Here is an 18,475-nt window from a genome sequence, read left to right as displayed (position 1 = left end):
AGAGGATAGGGAGGACCTATTTCCCTTAGCAGAGAGGTCAGTGACCAGGGGGCATAGATTTGAAGTAATTAGTAGGAAGATTAGAGAGGAACTGAGGAGAATTTTTTTCACCCAGAGGGTGATGGGGGTCTGGAACTCACTGCCTGAAAGGGTGGTAGAGGCAGAAACCCTCAACTCATTTAAAAAGTACTTGGATGGGAACTTGAAGTGCAGCAACCTACAGGCCCACAGACCAAGTACTGGAAAGTGGGATTAAGCTGGATTGCTCTTTTTCGGCCAGCACGGACATTACGGGCCGAATGGCCTCCTTCTGTGCTGTAACTTTCTATGATTCTAAGACACACCCTGTCCTTTTCATGTGCTGACTTGCTTATTTTTGGCATTACCTTTCTTTTAGATTACATCTAACTGCAAAGACTGAAAGACTGACCTCCTAGGCTGTCATTTCACCGTAGCACTGAGGGAGTGCTGTATTGTTGGAGGTACCTTCTTTAGGATGAGACGTTTAAATGAGATCGTGTCTGCCCTCTCAGGTGGACATAAAAGATCCCATCGAACTATTCGAGGAACAGCAGGGGAGTTCTTTTAATGTCCTGGCCAATATGTTTCCTTCAACTACCACCATTAAAAAAAGAGCTAGTCATGTCGCTCATTGCTGTTTGTGGGCTCTTGCTGTGTGCAAACTGACTGCTGCGTTTTCCCTACATTACAACAAAAGTACTTCATTGGTTGTAAAGCACTTCGGGACATCCTGAGATCATGAAAGGTTCTATGTAAATACAAGTCCTTTCTTTCTTTAGAGTGCCCTACCAGAAACAGTGGTAGAAGCAGAATCCATTAATTAAAAAAGGGAAATAAATAAATACTTGAAAAATAAAAATGTAAAGTTCTATGGGAAGGGTCTGCGGCTCTTTCAGGTGTTCAGCACAGGTGTTCTGGGATGGATAGCCTCCCATGCTGTAACATTCTATGTTTCTATGCATGGAATTACCATAACACACTACTGACTATGACATGATCAACTTATTGTATGATGTGACAAGCATGATAAACATTTCTACGGGTAAGGCTGAACATAACCCTTTCAGGAATTATTAGATCAGCTCAATTTGTGGATATGCTCATCACAACATACTATTTGACCATGATAAATATATCACCCGATCATCAAAAAAAAACTACATACATAATAGATTTCCCAGGAAACTTCCAATGTCTCCACTTCCCCCCGATATTTTTGACACACTCGTGGAATGGAGGAAAAACAACACTTTGGAGTTGGGGTGGGAGGTCAAGAGAACTTACAATTTTGTAAAGTAGATCAGAGGAGGCGTGCACAAGATCAAAAGGTTTGAAGACTATTATTAAAATGCTACAGATCAAACATTTCAAAAGACACAAATAAATATGCTCCCTAAATACTACACGGTCACCAGAAAAAAACCTTTAATAAACTCCCAAAGCTAGCTGCAAAGTGCCTATTTCAAAGTAAATAAATACTTTGAAGATTATGACAAATCTGGGAGGTCCCAGCATAACAACAGAGGTTGAAAAAGAAACTCACTAGCATCAAGAAAATCTTTACATTAACTAGATTTAAGAATCCAAATGCAAATCCAATAACTTCCCCCAAATGGTCTGAAAATAACAAGATCGCTTAACTATTCATTTCAAAGAAATGAGGGTTGGAAGAACGTTCAAGGTTTTTTCACTTTTGAATGCATTATGGGCTGATCACAGAACGGTTACAGCACAGGAGGCCGCCATTTGGCCCATGCTGGCTCTTCGTAAGAGCAATCCAGTTAGTCCCATTTCCCTGCTCTTTTCTCATCGCCCCGCAAATTTTTTCCCCTTCAAGTATTTATCCAATTCCTTTCTGAAAACCACAACTGAATCTGCTTCTACCACTCCTTCAGGCAGCGCATTCTAAGTCGTAACTACTCGCTGCATAAAAAAGTTAATCCTCATGTTTTTTTAAAATTCATTCATCGGATGTGGGCGTCACTGGCGAGGCCAGCATTCATTACCCGTCCCTAATTGCCCTGGAGAAGGTGGTGGTGAGTCGCCGTCTTGAACCGCTGCAGTCCGTGTGGTAAAGGTTCTCCCACAGTGCTGTTAGGTAGCAAGTTCCACGATTTTGACCCAGCGACGATGAAGGAACAGCGATGTATTTCCAAGTCAGGATGGTGTGAGACTTGGAGGGGAATGTGCAGGTGGTGGTGTTCCCATGCGCCTGTTGCCCGTATCCTTCTAGGTGGTAGAGGTCGCGGGTTTGGGAGGTGTTGTCGAAGAAGCCTTGGCGAGTTGCTGCAGTGCCTCTTGTAGGCGGTACACACTGCAGCCACAGTGCACCGGTGGCGGAGGGAGTGAATGTTTAAGGTGGTGGATGGGGTCCCAATCATGCGGGCTGCTTTGTCCTGGATGGTGTGGAGCTGCACTAATCCAGGCAAGTGGAGAGTATTCCATCACACTCCTGACATGTGCCTTGTAGATGGTGGAAAGGCTTTGGGGAGTCAGGAGGTGTGTCACTCGCTGCAGAATACCCAGCCTCTGACCTGCTCTTGTAGCCAAAGTATTTATGTGGCTGGTCCAGTTAAGTTTCTGATCAATGGTGACCCCTAGGATGTTGATGGTGGAGGATTCGGTAATGGTAATGCCGTTTAATGTCAAGGGGAGGCGGTTAAACTCTCTTGTTGGAGATGGTCATTGCCTGGCACTTGTCTGGCGCGAATGTTACTTGCCACTTATGAGCCCAAGCTTGAATGTTGTCCAGGTCTTGCTGGATGCAGGCAAAGATTGCTTCATTATCTGAGGGGTTGCGAATGGAACTGAACACTATGCAATCATCAGCGAACATCGCCACTTCTGACCTATGATGGAGGGAAGGTCATTGATGAAGCAGCTGAAGATGGTTGGGCCAAGGACACTGCCCTGAGGAACTCCTGCAGCAATGTCCAGGGACTGAGATGATTGGCCTCCGAAAACCATTACCATCTTCCTTTGTGCTAGGTATGAATCCAGCCACTGGAGAGTTTTCCCCCGATTCCCATTGACTTCAATTTTACTGGGGCTCCTTGGTGCCACACTCTGTCAAATGCTGCCTTGATGTCAAGGGCAGTCACTCTCATCTCATCTCTGGAATTCAGCTCTTTTGTCCATGTAATGAGGGCTGGAGCAGAGTGGTCCTGGCAGAAGCCAATCTGAGCATCGGTGAGTAAGTGCCGCTTGATAGCACTGTTGATGACACCTTCCATCACTTTGCTGATGATTGAGAGTAGACTGATGGGATGGTGATTGGCCGGATTGGATTTGTCCTGCTTTTTGTGGACAGGACATACCTGGGCAATTTTCCACTTTGTCGTGTAGATGCCAGTGTTGTAGCTGTACTGGAACAGCTTGGCTAGAGGTGCAGCTAGTTCTGGAGCACAGGTCTTCAGCACTACAGCCAGGATGTTGTCGGGGCCCATAGCCTTTGCTGCATCCAATGCACTCAGCTGTTTCTTGTTGACACGTGGAGTGAATCGAATTGGCTGAAGACTGGCTTCTGTGATGGTGGGGATATCAGGAGGAGGCCGAGATGGATCATCCACTCTGCAACCATCTTAAGCCCGAAGTGCCAACACTTCAACCTTCTCTTTTGCACTCACGTGCTGGGCTCTGCCATCATTGAGAAAGGAGATGTTCGTGGAGCCTCCTTCTCCCGATAGTTGTTTAATTGTCCACCATTCACGACTGGATGTGACAGGACTACAAGAGCTTTGATCTGATCCATTGATTGTGGGATCGCTTAGCTCTGTCTACAACCTGCTTCTTCCACTGTTCCCATGCGTGTAGTCCTGTGTTGTAGCTTCACCAGGTTGGCATCTCCTTTTTAGGTATGCTTGGTGCTGCTCCTGGCATGCTCTTCTACACTCCTCAATGAACCAGGGTTGATCCCCTGGCTTGTTGGTCATGGTATGGCGAGGGATATGCCAGGCCAAGAGGTTACAGATTGTGCTAGAATACAATTCTGCTGCTGCTGATGGCCTACAGCGCCTCACGGATGCCCAGTTTTGAGCTGCTAGATCTGTTCTGAATCTATCCCATTTAGCACGGTGGTAGTGCCACACAACACGTTGGGTGGTGTCGTCAGTGTGAAGACAGGACTTCGTCTCCACGGTGGTATCTCCTACCAATCCTGTCATGTACAGATGCATCTGTGACAGATAGATTGGTGAGTTAGAGGTCAAGTAGGTTTTTCCCTTGTGTTGGTTCTTTCACCACCTGCCGCAGACCCAGTCTGGCAGAGGGATAATGATGGAGGAGTCTGGGATGTTGGCTGAAAGGTATGATTCTGTGAGTATGGCTATGTCAGGCTGTTGCTTGTCTCGTCTGTGGGACAGCTCTCCCAATTTTGACACAAGTCCCCAGATGTTAGTGAGGAGGACGTCGCAAGGTCGACTGGGCTTTGTTTGCTTTTGCCTTTGCCGTGTCCAGTGCTAGTGGTCCGATGCCAGTGGTCCAATGCCAGGTGGTCAGTCAGGTTTTATTCCTATTATGACTTTTTGAGTGGCTTGCTAGGCCATTTCAGAGGGTAGTTAAGAATCAACCACATTGCAGTGGGTCTGGAGTCACATGTAGGCCAGACCGGGTAAGAATGGCAAATTTCCTTCCTTAAAAGGACATTAATGAACCAGATGGGTTTTTCCGGCAATCCGGTAGTTTCATGGTCACCATTACTGATACTAGCTTTTTATTCCAGATTTTATTTAATTAACTGAATTTAAATTCCCCAGCTGCCGAGACGGGATTTGAATTCATAACTCAAGATTATTAGTCCAGTAACAGAACCACTCCGTATCGCCTTTGGTTCTTTTGCCAATCACCTTAAATCAGTGTCCTCTGGTTCTCAACCCTTCCACCAATGGGAACAGTTTCTCTTTATTTACTTTATCGAAACCCTTCATGATTTTGAACACTTCTATCAATTCTCATCTTAACCTTCTCTGCTCTAAGGAGAACAATCACAGCTTCTCCAGTCTATCTGTGTAAGTGAAGTTCCTCATCCCTGGAACCATTCTAGTAAATCTCCTCTGCACCCTCTCTAAAGTCTTCACATCTTTCCTAGAGTGTGGTGCCCAGAATTGGACACAATACTCCAGTTGTGGCCGAACCAGTGTGTTTTATAAAGAGTCAACATAACTTCCTTGCATTTGTACTCTATACCTCTATTAATAAAGCCCAGGATCCCGTAAGCTTTTTAAAACCTCTTTCTCTACTTGTCCTGCCACCTTCAAAGATTTGTGCACATATATCCCCAGGTCTCTCTGTTCCTACACCCCCTTTAGAATTGTACCATTTAGTTTATATTGCCTCTTCTCATTCTTCCTGCCAAAATGTATTACTTCGCACTTCTCTGCGTTAAATTTCATCTGTCATGTGTCCACCCATTCTACCAGCCTGTCTATGTCCTCTTGAAGTCTATTAGTATCCTCCTCACTGTTCACTACATTTCCAAGTTTTGAGTCATCTGCAAATTTTGAAATTGTTCCCATACACCCAAGTCCAAGTCATTAATATATAATCAAAAAAAGCAGCGGTCCTAGTACCGACCCCTGGGGAACATCACTGTACACCTTCCTCCAGTCTGAAAAACAACCGTTCACCACTACTCTGTTTCCTGTCACTTAGCCAATTTCGTATCCATGCTGCCACAGCCCCTTTTATTCCATGGGCTTCAATTTTGCTGACAAGCCCATTGCATGGCAGTTTATCAAACACCTTTTGAAAGTCCATATACACAACATCAACACATTGCCCTCATCAACCCTCTGTTACCTCAATCAAGTTAGTTAAACACGATTTTCCTTTAACAAATCAGTGCTGGCTTTCCTTTATTAATCCATACTTATCCAAGTGACTATTTAATTTTGTCCCAGATTATCGTTTCTAAAAGTTTCCCCACCACTCAGGTTAAACTGACTGGCCTGTAGTTGCTGGGTTTATCTTTACACCCTTTTTTGAACGAGGGTGTAACATTTGCAATTTTCCAGTCCTCTGGCACCACCCCCATATCTAAGGAAGATTGGAAAATTATGGCCAGCACCTCAGCAATTTCCACCCTTACTTCCCTCAGCAACCTAGGATGCATCCCATCTGGACTGGGTGACTTATCTACTTTAAGTACAGCCAGCCTTACCAGTACCTCCTCTTTATCAATTGTTAGCCCATCCAGTATCTCAACTACCTCCTCTTTTACTATGACTATGGCAGCACTTATCAAAAAGTGAAAGATCTCTCTAGACAAGCATATTTCAATAATCAGTCCATTCACATGAGTACAGAGTGCCTGATTGTTCCTTCTATAGCTGGCCCTTCTTATGATGCAAACAGAACACTTAACATTAGATACATTAAATCAACCATTTGTTCGCTTCCTGTTAATTTTCCTCTCCAGTATCAGCAAACTTTGTATGTTAATAAGGTTTGGGTAAAATGAGGTCTTCTGTACTTAGTTGGTTGTCATCTTAAAGCAGCTGCATATATTGGTGTCAGTAGAATCACTAATATCATGATTCTTCCAATTCAAAAAAGAATGGGAGATAGTACTCCTACTACCCCTCCACAGCACATTGAGCATAAACTAAGTGAACTTAAACTTCAACTTTTAAAGTTACCACCAAATTCATTCATCAGACATCAAAGTAGACTCCTTTCTTGTCTCTGCTTAAAACACGTTAAATATTGCGTATTTCCCACTAATAAACATGAATTACCCTGAATGAAGATGTATTCATTTTATTTAAATGTAAACATTTAATGCAGACCCCTTCCTCCATTCTTAAACTAGGCCTTTTCCAGCCCAGTGCAAACTTGGCTGACAAAACTGGAAGCACAATCTTTCGCAGGTACTGTGTCTACATTGTGTTGGTTGCAATATCATGAATGTGATTATATTCAAAATGGGGGACCTGGCAACAAAAGTTGAGGACCACCTTACATTTCAGTGCTGGACCAGTGTTGAGATTATAACGTAATTGTAGTGCCCATTTACAATGATATTTAATATACCAGTAAACTACAACAAATATTTGGGCATTATTAATATATGCAGTAAGAACAATGGCTAGGATTTGTACTTATTAATTACATTTTGACATAAATAAGTGATAAATTTCTAAAGTAGCACTTTTCCTTCTGAATATATGGCAATATTTGAATGTTTACAGTAGCATCTGATCAGAATTTGTTCTTCCCTATTTTCCTCCTTCCATTTTGAAAGAGCCATATGTGAATACAGTGGGTTTATCCAAGTTATACTATAACATTAATGACTGAACATTGTACCTTTATGTGTTAAGCTCATTAGTGATTAGTACTTTTTTTTGAGCTTTCACCACACAAATGGCATATTTCATTAAGGTATGAACCATTTCCACCAGCTACCATCGCTAGCTTGTTTTACATCAAAGAAACTACAGCACAGAAAAAGGCCCAACTGGTCAATGCTGCCGTTTATGCTCCACATGAGCCTCCTCCCTCCCTACTTCATTTAACCCTATCAGCATACCCTTCTCTTCCTTTCCCCCTCATGTGCTTATCTGCCTTCCCCTTATATGTATCTATGCTATTTGCCTCAACTACTCCTTGTGGTAGGTAGTCCGTTCCACATTCTTACCACTCTTTGGGTAAAGAAGTTTCTCCTGAATTCCCCATAGGATTTATTAGTGACTATTTTACATTTATGACCTCTAGTTTTGGACTGCCCCACAAGTGGAAACACTTTCTCTACGTCCACCCAATCAAACCCTTTCATTATTTTAAAGACCTCCAACAGGTCACCCCTCAGCCTTCTCTTATCTAGAGAAAAGAGCCCCAGCCTGTACAACTTTTCCTAATAAGTATATCCTCTCAGTTCTGGTACCATCCTAGTGCATCCTTTGTATTAACTACACCCCTCCATTTGTCCGCAAATTTTGAATTTGTACTTCCGATTCCCAAATCCAAATTGTTAATGTATATTATGAACAACAGTGGTCCCAGCACCGATCCCTGTGGAACACCACTTCCCACCTTTTGCCCAGACAATGAACTTTAACATCCCACAACATCCAAAGACTCTTTGTTTCCTCCCCCACACATGCACAAACCTACATAGACTCCAATTCTAAGTTCAAATGCTAACCATCCTGTGTTCTCTCAGATGAGAGTGCCAAATTAAGGGTAATTTTCTACTGTGGGCTAGTACTCACCAAGAAATGGCAGATTATCCACAAAAACATTCCCATTTGTCGGGGCCAGATTTAAATTCAGGTAACAAAAAGGTGAAAAGCCAGTCTTGCAATCAAGGTTTCCCCCAGCTTGAGGAGAACTAGCTCATTTGTGATTCTGTCACCTGCAAGACAGATTGTGACAAACAACAAACGGTAGGTAATTTTTTAAACCATATGGCATAGAGGGTAAAGGAATTATCCAGTATAATACTAAGCCACACGGACCAGAAGGTCCCAGGTTCAAACCCAGTCTGTAGTTGATCTCATCTGGGCAGCATTTGGAGTGCTACAATTGGCTTCATTAGTCTCTGGGTTAAAGAGAGGAAAGCGTCAGCTAAGGTTCCCACACCTGATTGCTATCTAAATGGCATGTGCCACAGTTAAGCTTGTCATTTTTCATGCAGCATACAACAGTGTGGAGGTCACATAACACCACAGAATCATATATTTCAATCTGCTGATTTTATCAGGACTCACTATGTATTCTGGTTGTCCCATAGTACGTTTTACAACCTTTACTTGACACCAATTTTGCTCAAACATGCAGCGCAGCAAGAGAGAAATACTTTGAGAGCAGGTTACAAGGTTATAAGGTTATAAGCTAATTGATGGGGCTTCAGATGACAAAGCACAAGAGCAAAAATCAAGTGCTTAATTCTGAAAATCTGAACCCAAAGTTTCACAGCCCTGTATTGATTCCATGTTATGTATTTTTGAATAATATGCACTACAGTTGGATTGTGAAAGTTGCAGTATCAGAGATATTACTATGGTATAACTGGATTTAATTCAATTTCTACACCTGATTTTCAAAATTAATAAGTCGAAGAAAAAAAATCCTCTAAATGTCCCACCGCAGATGTCCTCAGTATGTCTGTAATTACAAAATACAGCATTTACTAAAAATGTGCTGCTGGCAGATCATCAGTGCGCATTGGTTTATTTTAGTAATGTGTTTAATTTTAACAGAAGGGTTGCTAGAAAACCTATTTATCCAATATTTCAAATAGCCCTCTTTCCGCATCTAATTCTAAGAAGGGACATTGTTGCTGCACTGGGGGGTTTGGAGCAGGCCACACCAACAGCCTTCTGTCTGCCATTTTGGTCAATACATTAAGTTTGCACTACAGAATTTTGTTCACAAGTGAATGGACATTCTGGAGGGAGATGTGGAGAGGGGCGTTGATAGCTGAACCGCTGGTAGAGTCCACATGGTGAGCGCTGGGAGGGGTAAGTGGGACAGAAAGGAGATTGGCAAGATTAGCCCCCAGCGGTCACGCTCTCTGAAAGTCAGAGTTGGATGGGGCAATTGGGGTTGCTGCTCGTAACCAGTGTCTCAATGCACCCTTCGGAGGATGCTATAGGCTTATCTAAGAGAGAGTCAAGCCTGGGACGGCAGCAGGAGAAGAAAGGTCGAGGAATGCTGAAGGATTGGGGTAGGGGTTTGGGGGCAGAGTATGCGAAAGGGGAGAAATAAAAGGAGGCAAGTCGACTGTGGGGGGGGGGGGGTGCCTGGGAGGGGTGAAGAAAAAAGGGAGAAAAGAGGGGGAAAAAAGGGGAGACAGAAGAAATGGGCTTGGGCCCGAAGCAGCAGCCAAAACGTGCACACGAATGGACACAGGGAAACTCAAGATACATAGGCATGGTTACACAGCAAGATTGGGATAGATATGTCCTGGTAATAAACAGGGAATAGAGAGGATACAATAGGATGGAGTCCAAAGTTAAAGTCAGGAGGTCCAGTGGTGGGATAAAGTTGACGTAGATAGGCGGAGTCAGCTTGGAGCTTTGACGAACTGATGTCCAGGCAGAGGGTGAGTGAGTCCAGAAACTATTTGAAGGGTAGAGTATCAGAGGACGCACTGCTGGAGGTATTTCCGTGGGAACGAAGAGCAGAATCAAATGCGGGGCAGAAAAACAGTGCCGAAGTTGGAGGTCATTAAGATCCAAAAGTGGCAGAGAAATGGACTACGGTCCAGGAGAGTGAATTTCTGGCCAGGAACCACACTGCAGCAAAATAAAGCTGAAGAACCAGTAGGACAGTCATAAGCTCAGCAGGTAACAGCAGTGGTGTGAAATGGGATATAGGCTGGACAAAATTACCTTGAAACTTAAGCAACTGAATAGCAAATCAGTCACAGCCACTGAGTCTTGCAATGTAATCCAGTGGAGTAGCATAGTCTTGGCAGCCGAGAATTCCAGTAATTTGGAAGCCAAATTTGAGCAAAGATCCAGTGCTCACTGATGAAAACAAAAGAGCAAACGTGGCCAAGGGATGGGCAGTGGGCCCAGGTAACTTTAAACTTGCAGCATGAACTTGTAGTTAGGGCTAAAATGCAGCCACTATTAGAGCCAGGGGAACTTAAACAGTGGAAGAGGGGAGATTGGGCAAAGGATGGCCAAGAATAGAGTTGCACAGCAAAGAAGCTCCTTGGAGAGCAGCCAGCCCAGGGGCCATCTTGTCTTCTGCAGGAACATCTCGAGCAGGAACTCAACTCCTAATTACCCAGCTTTCACTTCATGGCACCATTAATTTCTCCCTATTCTCACACTGTGCGCATCATTTTTTTAAAAAACTGTCCTCATCACCCTTCTTCTTAGGAAGCCCACACATTCTATTTTTCTTATTTCCACACCGTGGGGGTAATTTTCAACTTCACTGGCTGGGCGGCAACTGATGGAGCGAATCACCTACTTGGTATAGTGCCCGCCCAATTTTAATTTCCATTGAAATCATTGGGATGAAAATAGGGCGGGTTTTACAACTGTAATCTTGTCAATGTTCAATCCCACCACAACCTTGCTCTACAATCTGGAAGAGCTTCTCCAGTTTTCTCTGCTCCTCTTGACTCTGGAGAGCTGTTTGTTGCCCACTCCTGCTGCACCAGCATCGCTGATCATTATTCCCCTGGCCCCTGGGATTCTCTCACTAAACCACTTTGCTACCTTTGATCACGCATTCAGATTCTCCCCTATTATTTTTCTCTTGTTTACTGTAAACGGCTTGAGACACTCTTCTACCCGAGGAACACTATATAAAATCTGCCTGCACATGTGATCGTTGCCTCCACTTTTGTGTTTCCTGAAAATGATGATACTCAACTGTTTTGAAGCATCATCACTGGATTACTTGACGAGCGGCAACTTAAAGCGGAAAGATGTTCTTGCACACAGCGCCCTAGACCAATGTTAAATTAAAAAACTTAGAGCCTCACTAAAACAGATCTGGAAATTAGGGATGCGAAAACCTAACAGCGGTGCATGAACAACGTAAATGGTTTTCTAAAAGAAGGACAGGCACTAATGGTGCCTTTATATTACAGAACCTCTTCCAGAAGCAAACAGGCAACTTCACAACAGCGGGTCGGTTTTTATTTCAGCGGTTTGACAAAAGACCAGATCCTGATTTTCTCCCAAATATACAACAATCTCCACCCCCCCCCCCATAAAATGAGAAAAGTTAAAGCAGAGAAGCGACACTTACGATGCCAATACACTGGGTAACACTCCTTGACCACGACGTTCACCTCATACAATCCACCGCGGACACACACGGTCTGCACCGTGCCCGCCGCGTACTCCGCCTTGGCCATAATTTTACAAAACTCTCGGTACATGAGCTCAATGCGCAGGGTGTCGTAGCCGATGAAGGGTTTCCACGTCTTCCGGTCCTCCTTGTAGAACCAGCGCACTTCCTCGGAGCCCAGCTCCCCCACCACGTCGTAGCGATGCCGGACGCTGTTGGAGCGGCTCCGCTTCTGGTCCACCGACGTGTCGCTCTCGCTGAAATCCACCTCCGCCGTGTCCAGGTAAGAGATCGACGCGTCCGACTCGGCCGTGAACAGGTCGAAGGTGTCGTCGCTCAGCGAGTGGTACATCTCCAGGCCGAGGCGACCCGAGCGCCGGCGGCGGTGATGGTGCGGCGAGGAACGGGGCGAGGAGCGGGGCGAGGAGCGAGGCGAGGGCGGCTTCCCATCGCTCGGCGCCGGCAGTTGTTGCTGCTGCTGCGGCGGTGGCGGTGGTGGTGACTGCTCCTCCTCCTCTTCCATCCTGTACTTGCTGGAGGCCGGGCTCTGCCTCCTCTTCTCCTCCTGCTGCTGCTCGGCCGCCGCCTGCCCGTTGAGCCGGCCCGGCTCCCACTCGGTGCTGTGCAGAAGCTGCTCCTGCTCCGACTCCGCCTTTCTGCCGCTCATAACGCAGCAGGAAAGCCGGGAGGGAGGAGCAGGAGGACGGGGCGGGGGTGGGGATGGGATGGGATGTGCGGCTCTCCCCCCGCCCGGTTTTTTTTTTCTTCCTCCCCCTCCCTTTCACACGGAAGACTCTTGCGGTTTCTTTCCTCGAGCTCCGCTCCGGCTCAGCCCGACTGTAACTATCACACCGCCGGCAGCGAGTACCTGCCAGGCCAGGCCCGGCCCGGGACCGGCCGCTCGCGTCACAACGCGCCGCACGTCAGCCCCTGGAGACCACAAACAGATCAGATAAGCAAAGGCAGGGCGAGACTCTCCGTCATGATCTTCCCAGTTAAATGAGCGGCCTTTGGGCGGAGGACGGGCCCGAGGCCCGTGGACTGCGGCCTGGGCGGCATCCGCGAACACTGAGGAGGCCGCGCCGACCGGCTAAATTACTGACGTGTACAACAACAACAAAAAAAGCCCCCCCTCCCCCCGGGACCGAGTGAGTGGTCGGACAGGCGGGCGGCTTTCTCTCAATCTTATCACCCAGGCAAGTTGTGGTGTCGGTCCAAGCACGGAAGCAGGCGGCGATTTAATCGCCCGGTATTTGTGGTGAAAGCGGCCCGCCATCAAACCGAGGACGTTCGGTGGGTTGCTGCTGTTTCTGTCATTTCTGCTGCTGCTAAGACTGGCAGGATTATACCAACCCTGACTAAATACGATGATCTCCATCGTCCGAGCCCAGGAGGAACTAATGGAGACATTTCCATGTAAAATAAGTGCAGTGGGCTCAGTAAATTAAACTCTGAAAATCTTGCCATTGATGGACAGTTAATAATCTGGTGAAGAAATATCATTTGCCTAACCACACCTGAAAAAGATGACCTGACTCCTGTTCTCCTTGGGTCACTTGACCATGATATTATGATGAAAGTGGTACCTGATTCTCTTTCTCCCTGATGTTTTAAAAAAAGCTTTTCAAATATGTTTTATAATGAACACAGTGTATTTTAAGTTAATATAGCCACACAAAAATACATTACATGAATTTGTGTTTCTTCAGCAGGCATTCCAAGGATGCCTGTTTCCTCATCTATTTCATTACTGGATAACTTCCCAGCTGGTGAAGATTTTTAACAGACCTCAGCATTATTTGTCATTCAATTTTCTTCACACTATAGAGACTCTTACATTTATACTAGAATGGATTAAAGTTCCACAGGCATTGTTGGCTCTTTAGCGCTTCTCCCAAGATCTTTCTTAATGTAAAAGCTATGCGGTGAGTGTTGGCAACCTATTTAACCAAGGGCGGGACCAATGTTTTACAGTGACTGAATAAGTCAAATTCCATTTTTCCTATATGCGATTCCAAGATTTTCAGCGGTGTTTTGGGGATGACAATCTGGGATTCTATCCATTTATAATTAGCCCATTGGTTTATGGTGCCTAAATAAATCAAATTCAACTCTTATTGGATGGTGTTATGTGATTTTCTTGGATTTTTACCAGTTTTTTGGGATAGTATTCTCCAGTCCTCTCCCATTTTCCTATGCTCTTTGTCCAACTGTGTCCGTTTAGGGTGCATTCAACAACAACAATTTTCATTTATATAGATAGAAACATTTTCTACATTAGAAGTACTAAGTGCTTTACAGAGGCATAAACAAAAAAAGTTGGAAGTACTCAGCAGGTCCAGCAGCATCCATGGAAAAACAGCAGCAGTTAATGTTTCAGGCCTTTAGTCTTTCCTCAATATCAAAAAATGGATGCTCAGCTAAAGGGGGAGATGTTTGGGGGTGAAGTGGGTTTTAAGGAGGGTCTTAAACGAGGAGAGGGAGGTGGAGAGGCAGAGAGGTTTAGGGAGGGAATTCCAGAGCTTAATACGGCTTAAGCAGCTGGAGGCACAGCCGCCAATGGTGGGATAATGGGAGGGGCATGCACAAGAGGCCAGAGTCAGAGGAATAGAGAGTTCAGGGAGGGAGGAAGGGGGAATGTTATACGACTGAAGGGACTTAAAATAATTTTACTTTTGAGGTGTTTCAAGATCAGGAACCAATGTAGGTCAGCAAGGACAGAGGTGATGGATGAGCAAGACTTGGTGCAGAAATGGATACGGGGAACAGAGTTTTGGATGAGCTGAAGCTTAGAGGCTGGAGGTTGGGAGGCCATTGAAATCATATTTCTGGAGATGGCAAAGGTTCAAGACAGCATTTGGAAGGAGAATGTACAATTCTAAATTTGCTGCCGTCATCTCTGTTTAATACAAGCTGGTTCAAATCACTTATTTGCTATTATCGTGTGTGTGTGTGTGTGTGTTTGAGAGAGAGAACATGTAGCATAAAGGAACATTGTACTTGGTGCTTGTTTCCACAGTTAACGGGTGACACTGTCAGCACCTTAATACGGCAACATTTAAAGGTGCCGTACACGAACGTGAGCATGACTGCGCATTTAGAAAGACGAACATTTGGCAATGCACGCTGCATTCTCCTCCTGTGATGGTGTACCAAGCGTACAGCGAAAAACAGTAAGTATGCTTAACAATTAAGATGTTGACATACGTTTGCTCACTTACCTCAGCAACTGTAGGCAGCCCAGCAAATTTCTTAAATCACCATGTGCCAGGTTCAGGTTACAGCTGAGGCAGCATTTATGTGCTCTGTCATATCCATGCTTGCTGCTCTGGCTATATTCTTTATTACAAGATCGCCCTATCCTGCAAACACTGCCATCCTTTTCTGCAGAACCTCCTGAGATTGAACCATCAATGCCTGATTGTTGCGTGGGGTTGTTCTGTCCTTCAACAATTTTTGACATCCTTAAGGAACACAGCTTTAAGGGCAGCCACCAACCTGGTGAAATCCTACTCCAGACCACTGAGGGCTCCCAGTACATCGTGTACTAAGTGCTAGGAGTGTTACCAAAATATTTACATTCGTTGATCTCGCATTATCAGGCAAATTCAACTTGTTGCCTCACAATGTGTGTGTGTAGTGTTCGATGTGCAGCACATTATTGGCTCCAATATTTTTCTCCAGAGCTATTGCCTGTCAGCTGATGGGAGATGTTGCAGTGTGAGCACATGTGTGTATAATTTTCCAGCTTTCATCAGTATGATTCTCACTGCAAGTGAAAGACTGTATGTCCTCCTGTAAATGATTTCCAAACAATGGAGAATTAATTTTCAATTTTTTTCCAGATAATTTTCACATTTTAACGTATTACCAACTGTTTAATCTATTACGCATGCTTTATTTTACTTCAGAGAGCCTAATTTCCATATTAACTGTAAACTCCCAGCATTGGAATGACAGTCTCTGGGAACTTACCATTTGGAGTTCAGAACAAACAAGCTTCTGCAGGCCTGCAGCAGCTTAAAGGAGCCACAACACACAAAATTGTCGCAGAATAAAAAGTTTGCTTCCTTAATAAAGGCCGGTGTGGTTAGCGATATATGGAGGAGGGCTCAGAGGCCCCAGGTTCAAAGATGAATTTGTGGAAGTGCTTTCCTGTGAAGTCCTGCCGAGGGGAAGGCATTGTTTGGCACAAAGCAATGCAGGCTCACAGAGCAGCAGAGTAGCAGTGGCAGGAGATAAACTCTAACATTGCAAGCATAGCAACTCAGTGCTGGAGGAAGTTTAATGACCTTACCAGGTCTGGCAAAATGAGCCTCTCACGCCTTTCAAGAATGCATACTGCCACTCACAATGCCCTCCCCTCGCAATCTGTTTAAGTCCTTGACGTGCTTACCATCAATGCCAAGGAGGCCTTTTACACCTTCAGTCTTTATGTGGAAGTGCTCCTTCATTCACCACCTTACATGCATTCATCCCACTAAAAGTCTCACTTGGGATGTAGCTGTCCTCACCCCCATTATAGTCTGCATACTGATACCTGGCTTTTATTACATTTCATGGCAGCCAAATGTCATTATCACTTTTTGCATTTTTCTAAAGACCAGGCAATGCAATTGCAGCAGGGAGAGACTGGCAACAGGTGGTGGACCCCAAACCTGAGAGATCTCACCCCCTACAAGAAGGAAGCTCTTCAGATTCTGGAGAGTGTGGCCATAGAGGGAGTTGGAGATGGTGAAATAGAAGGGCAGGTGCCAGCTACAGGTTTGTGCTGAATTTTTTCTTCTCGTCCTTCTCATCCTGTAACCAACATTACTTGTCAGCACACTATACCATGGGACTGCCGTGTCATTCCTACTGAAAGTAGCATGTGATTTCTGCTTTTCAGCAACCCATTCTAGCATCTCTTCCTCTTTTCTTCCTCTAGATGTGCCCAAAGAAGAAGCAAAGGAAGAAGAGGAACTAGGCCACTCTGCGTCCAGCCCTGTCAGCACCCCAGAGCACATGCCATCACTCAGCCTTTCCATCCCAAGCAATCAGACCATGATAAATTATCACCTCCCTTATGCAGTGCTACACCAATGACAACTTCAATAAGAATTACATATCCCCTGTGGGAAATAAGGGGGAAAAATCTTTTATAATCATATAAATAACTGATTACAAAAAAGTTTTTGAGGATGTGGGAAGGAGGAGGAAAAAATAAACAGGGAAATAAAAATACTTCCCTCTCAAGAGAATACTGCAAATCCACTATGAGAGGTAAGACAAAAATAATGTAAATAACTGTAAATAAATGGCTTTGGGGAGGGAAGAATAAAGTTATTTGTATCTTTAATGAGTTTTGTAAAGTGGTAGGTAAATAGTATTACAAATATTTTATTTGTGAGGCCTGTACCTTTCAGTTTCATTAAAGTGAATAATATTTTTAACTTGTGTCTTACATTCAAATTCTTTCTATCAAGGCACTTTGGGACATTTCTGAGAGACGTGTTAAGGCAGTTTATAAATGTTAGTTTTTTTTCTTGTGAGCCATGATCTATTGCTTAAGTAAATTTGTAATATCACATCTATGGGCAAATACTATTCATGAGTAACGCCAAAGGAAATCGCCAAAGTAACGCTCTGTCAGCCATGAGAAAGGAAGCCTTCATGAATTTCCTGTGTGTAACTAATTAAAAAGTGATCAAAAGCATTCATGTCAAATAGGAACCTCACAAAGACTGAAACAAGTTCAAAAAAGTTTACATAGCTGCAAAAAAGCTGATAATTCAAAAGCCATTCTGAAATGTAGGTATACGACATGCAATAATCAAATTTTCAAGTCAACTTTGATGTTGGTTCCAAATTTTAGGTAGTAATCAATAGCTAAATGATTTTTGCAGTGTAAGTGTTAGTGAATTGTGGACTTTTATCATGTATATTTCCATTTCAGTAATTTTATAAGACAAGATTGACCCAAGTTACATATTCGTGTAAAGAACATAAGGCCTGATTCAGTAATCAGGCAATCCTAGCAAAGAGCGACACTCTCAAGGACCGCAATCAGGAAATCACAAGCCCACAGCCAGTGTTTTCCCTCCATCTGCAGTCCTGCTCCTCGCTCGGAATACCTGATCGTGGAATCAGGCCTACATTATGTCAATACATTGTGACTAAGGAAACTTTTAGAAATTTTTGAATCATTTGTTCTACCCTTAAAACCCGATCTAGCTATTTTATTTTTACAGACTAGCACTATAATAACTCACTCACACAATCTAAACATTAACTCAACAGCTCCCACTTAATTCATTTAATTTCTGTGCACAATTACTGCTTTTTCTCACTTATCAAACATGATGTAAAATAATTAAATCAAACAGAAACACTAATGTACCACTAGTCAGCTCCACTCACCAACTTGTATGAAAAGTTCCCCCTTTATGCCAGTCCCTGGATTACACATTGGTCCCTCTGCACCAAACTCCCTGCCTGGTTAGTCTTTCTCTCTGTGCCAGGCAATACAATGAGTGAAAGATCCCCTCTGTCCTACATCCTTTCCCAAATCCAGTTTCTCTACCCCGCTCCCCCCCCCCCCAACCCAACTCAGTGCTTAGCCACAACTTGATATTCTTGGACCTCGAACATTTTTACCTGTTGTAGGCTGCTTAATCCTGAGATACTGTTGGTCCCTAAGTGACTGCAACTGCACATG

The 18,475-nt window shown here is 44.3% G+C and overlaps 1 protein-coding gene and 1 long non-coding RNA gene across 3 annotated transcripts in view; one reads left to right on the top strand and one right to left on the bottom strand.

Annotated features, from left to right (window-relative positions):
* Nucleotides 1-13,021, bottom strand: part of ddhd1b (DDHD domain containing 1b) — a 96,579-nt gene extending 83,558 nt beyond the window's left edge. Inside the window, exon 1 of one of the 2 annotated variants that reach the window (XM_067991603.1) lies at nt 11,737-13,021. In XM_067991603.1, the coding sequence (XP_067847704.1) occupies nt 11,737-12,445 (709 nt within the window). In that variant the 5' untranslated portion in view covers nt 12,446-13,021. The remainder of the gene's footprint in view (nt 1-11,736) is intronic. The other variant, XM_067991602.1, reaches the window with a different exon arrangement.
* Nucleotides 11,717-17,210, top strand: LOC137326476 (uncharacterized). The gene is made up of 4 exons (XR_010964200.1): nt 11,717-12,061; nt 14,798-14,951; nt 16,381-16,542; nt 16,706-17,210. It is a non-coding gene; the product is annotated as an uncharacterized lncRNA (long non-coding RNA).
* The last annotated feature ends 1,265 nt before the right edge of the window (nt 17,211-18,475 follow it).

The sequence above is a fragment of the Heptranchias perlo genome, chromosome 10 (genome assembly GCF_035084215.1).
Source record: "Heptranchias perlo isolate sHepPer1 chromosome 10, sHepPer1.hap1, whole genome shotgun sequence".
In the NCBI taxonomy this organism is placed as follows: Eukaryota; Metazoa; Chordata; class Chondrichthyes; order Hexanchiformes; family Hexanchidae; genus Heptranchias; species Heptranchias perlo.
This window is presented reverse-complemented; position numbering and strand designations above follow the sequence as displayed.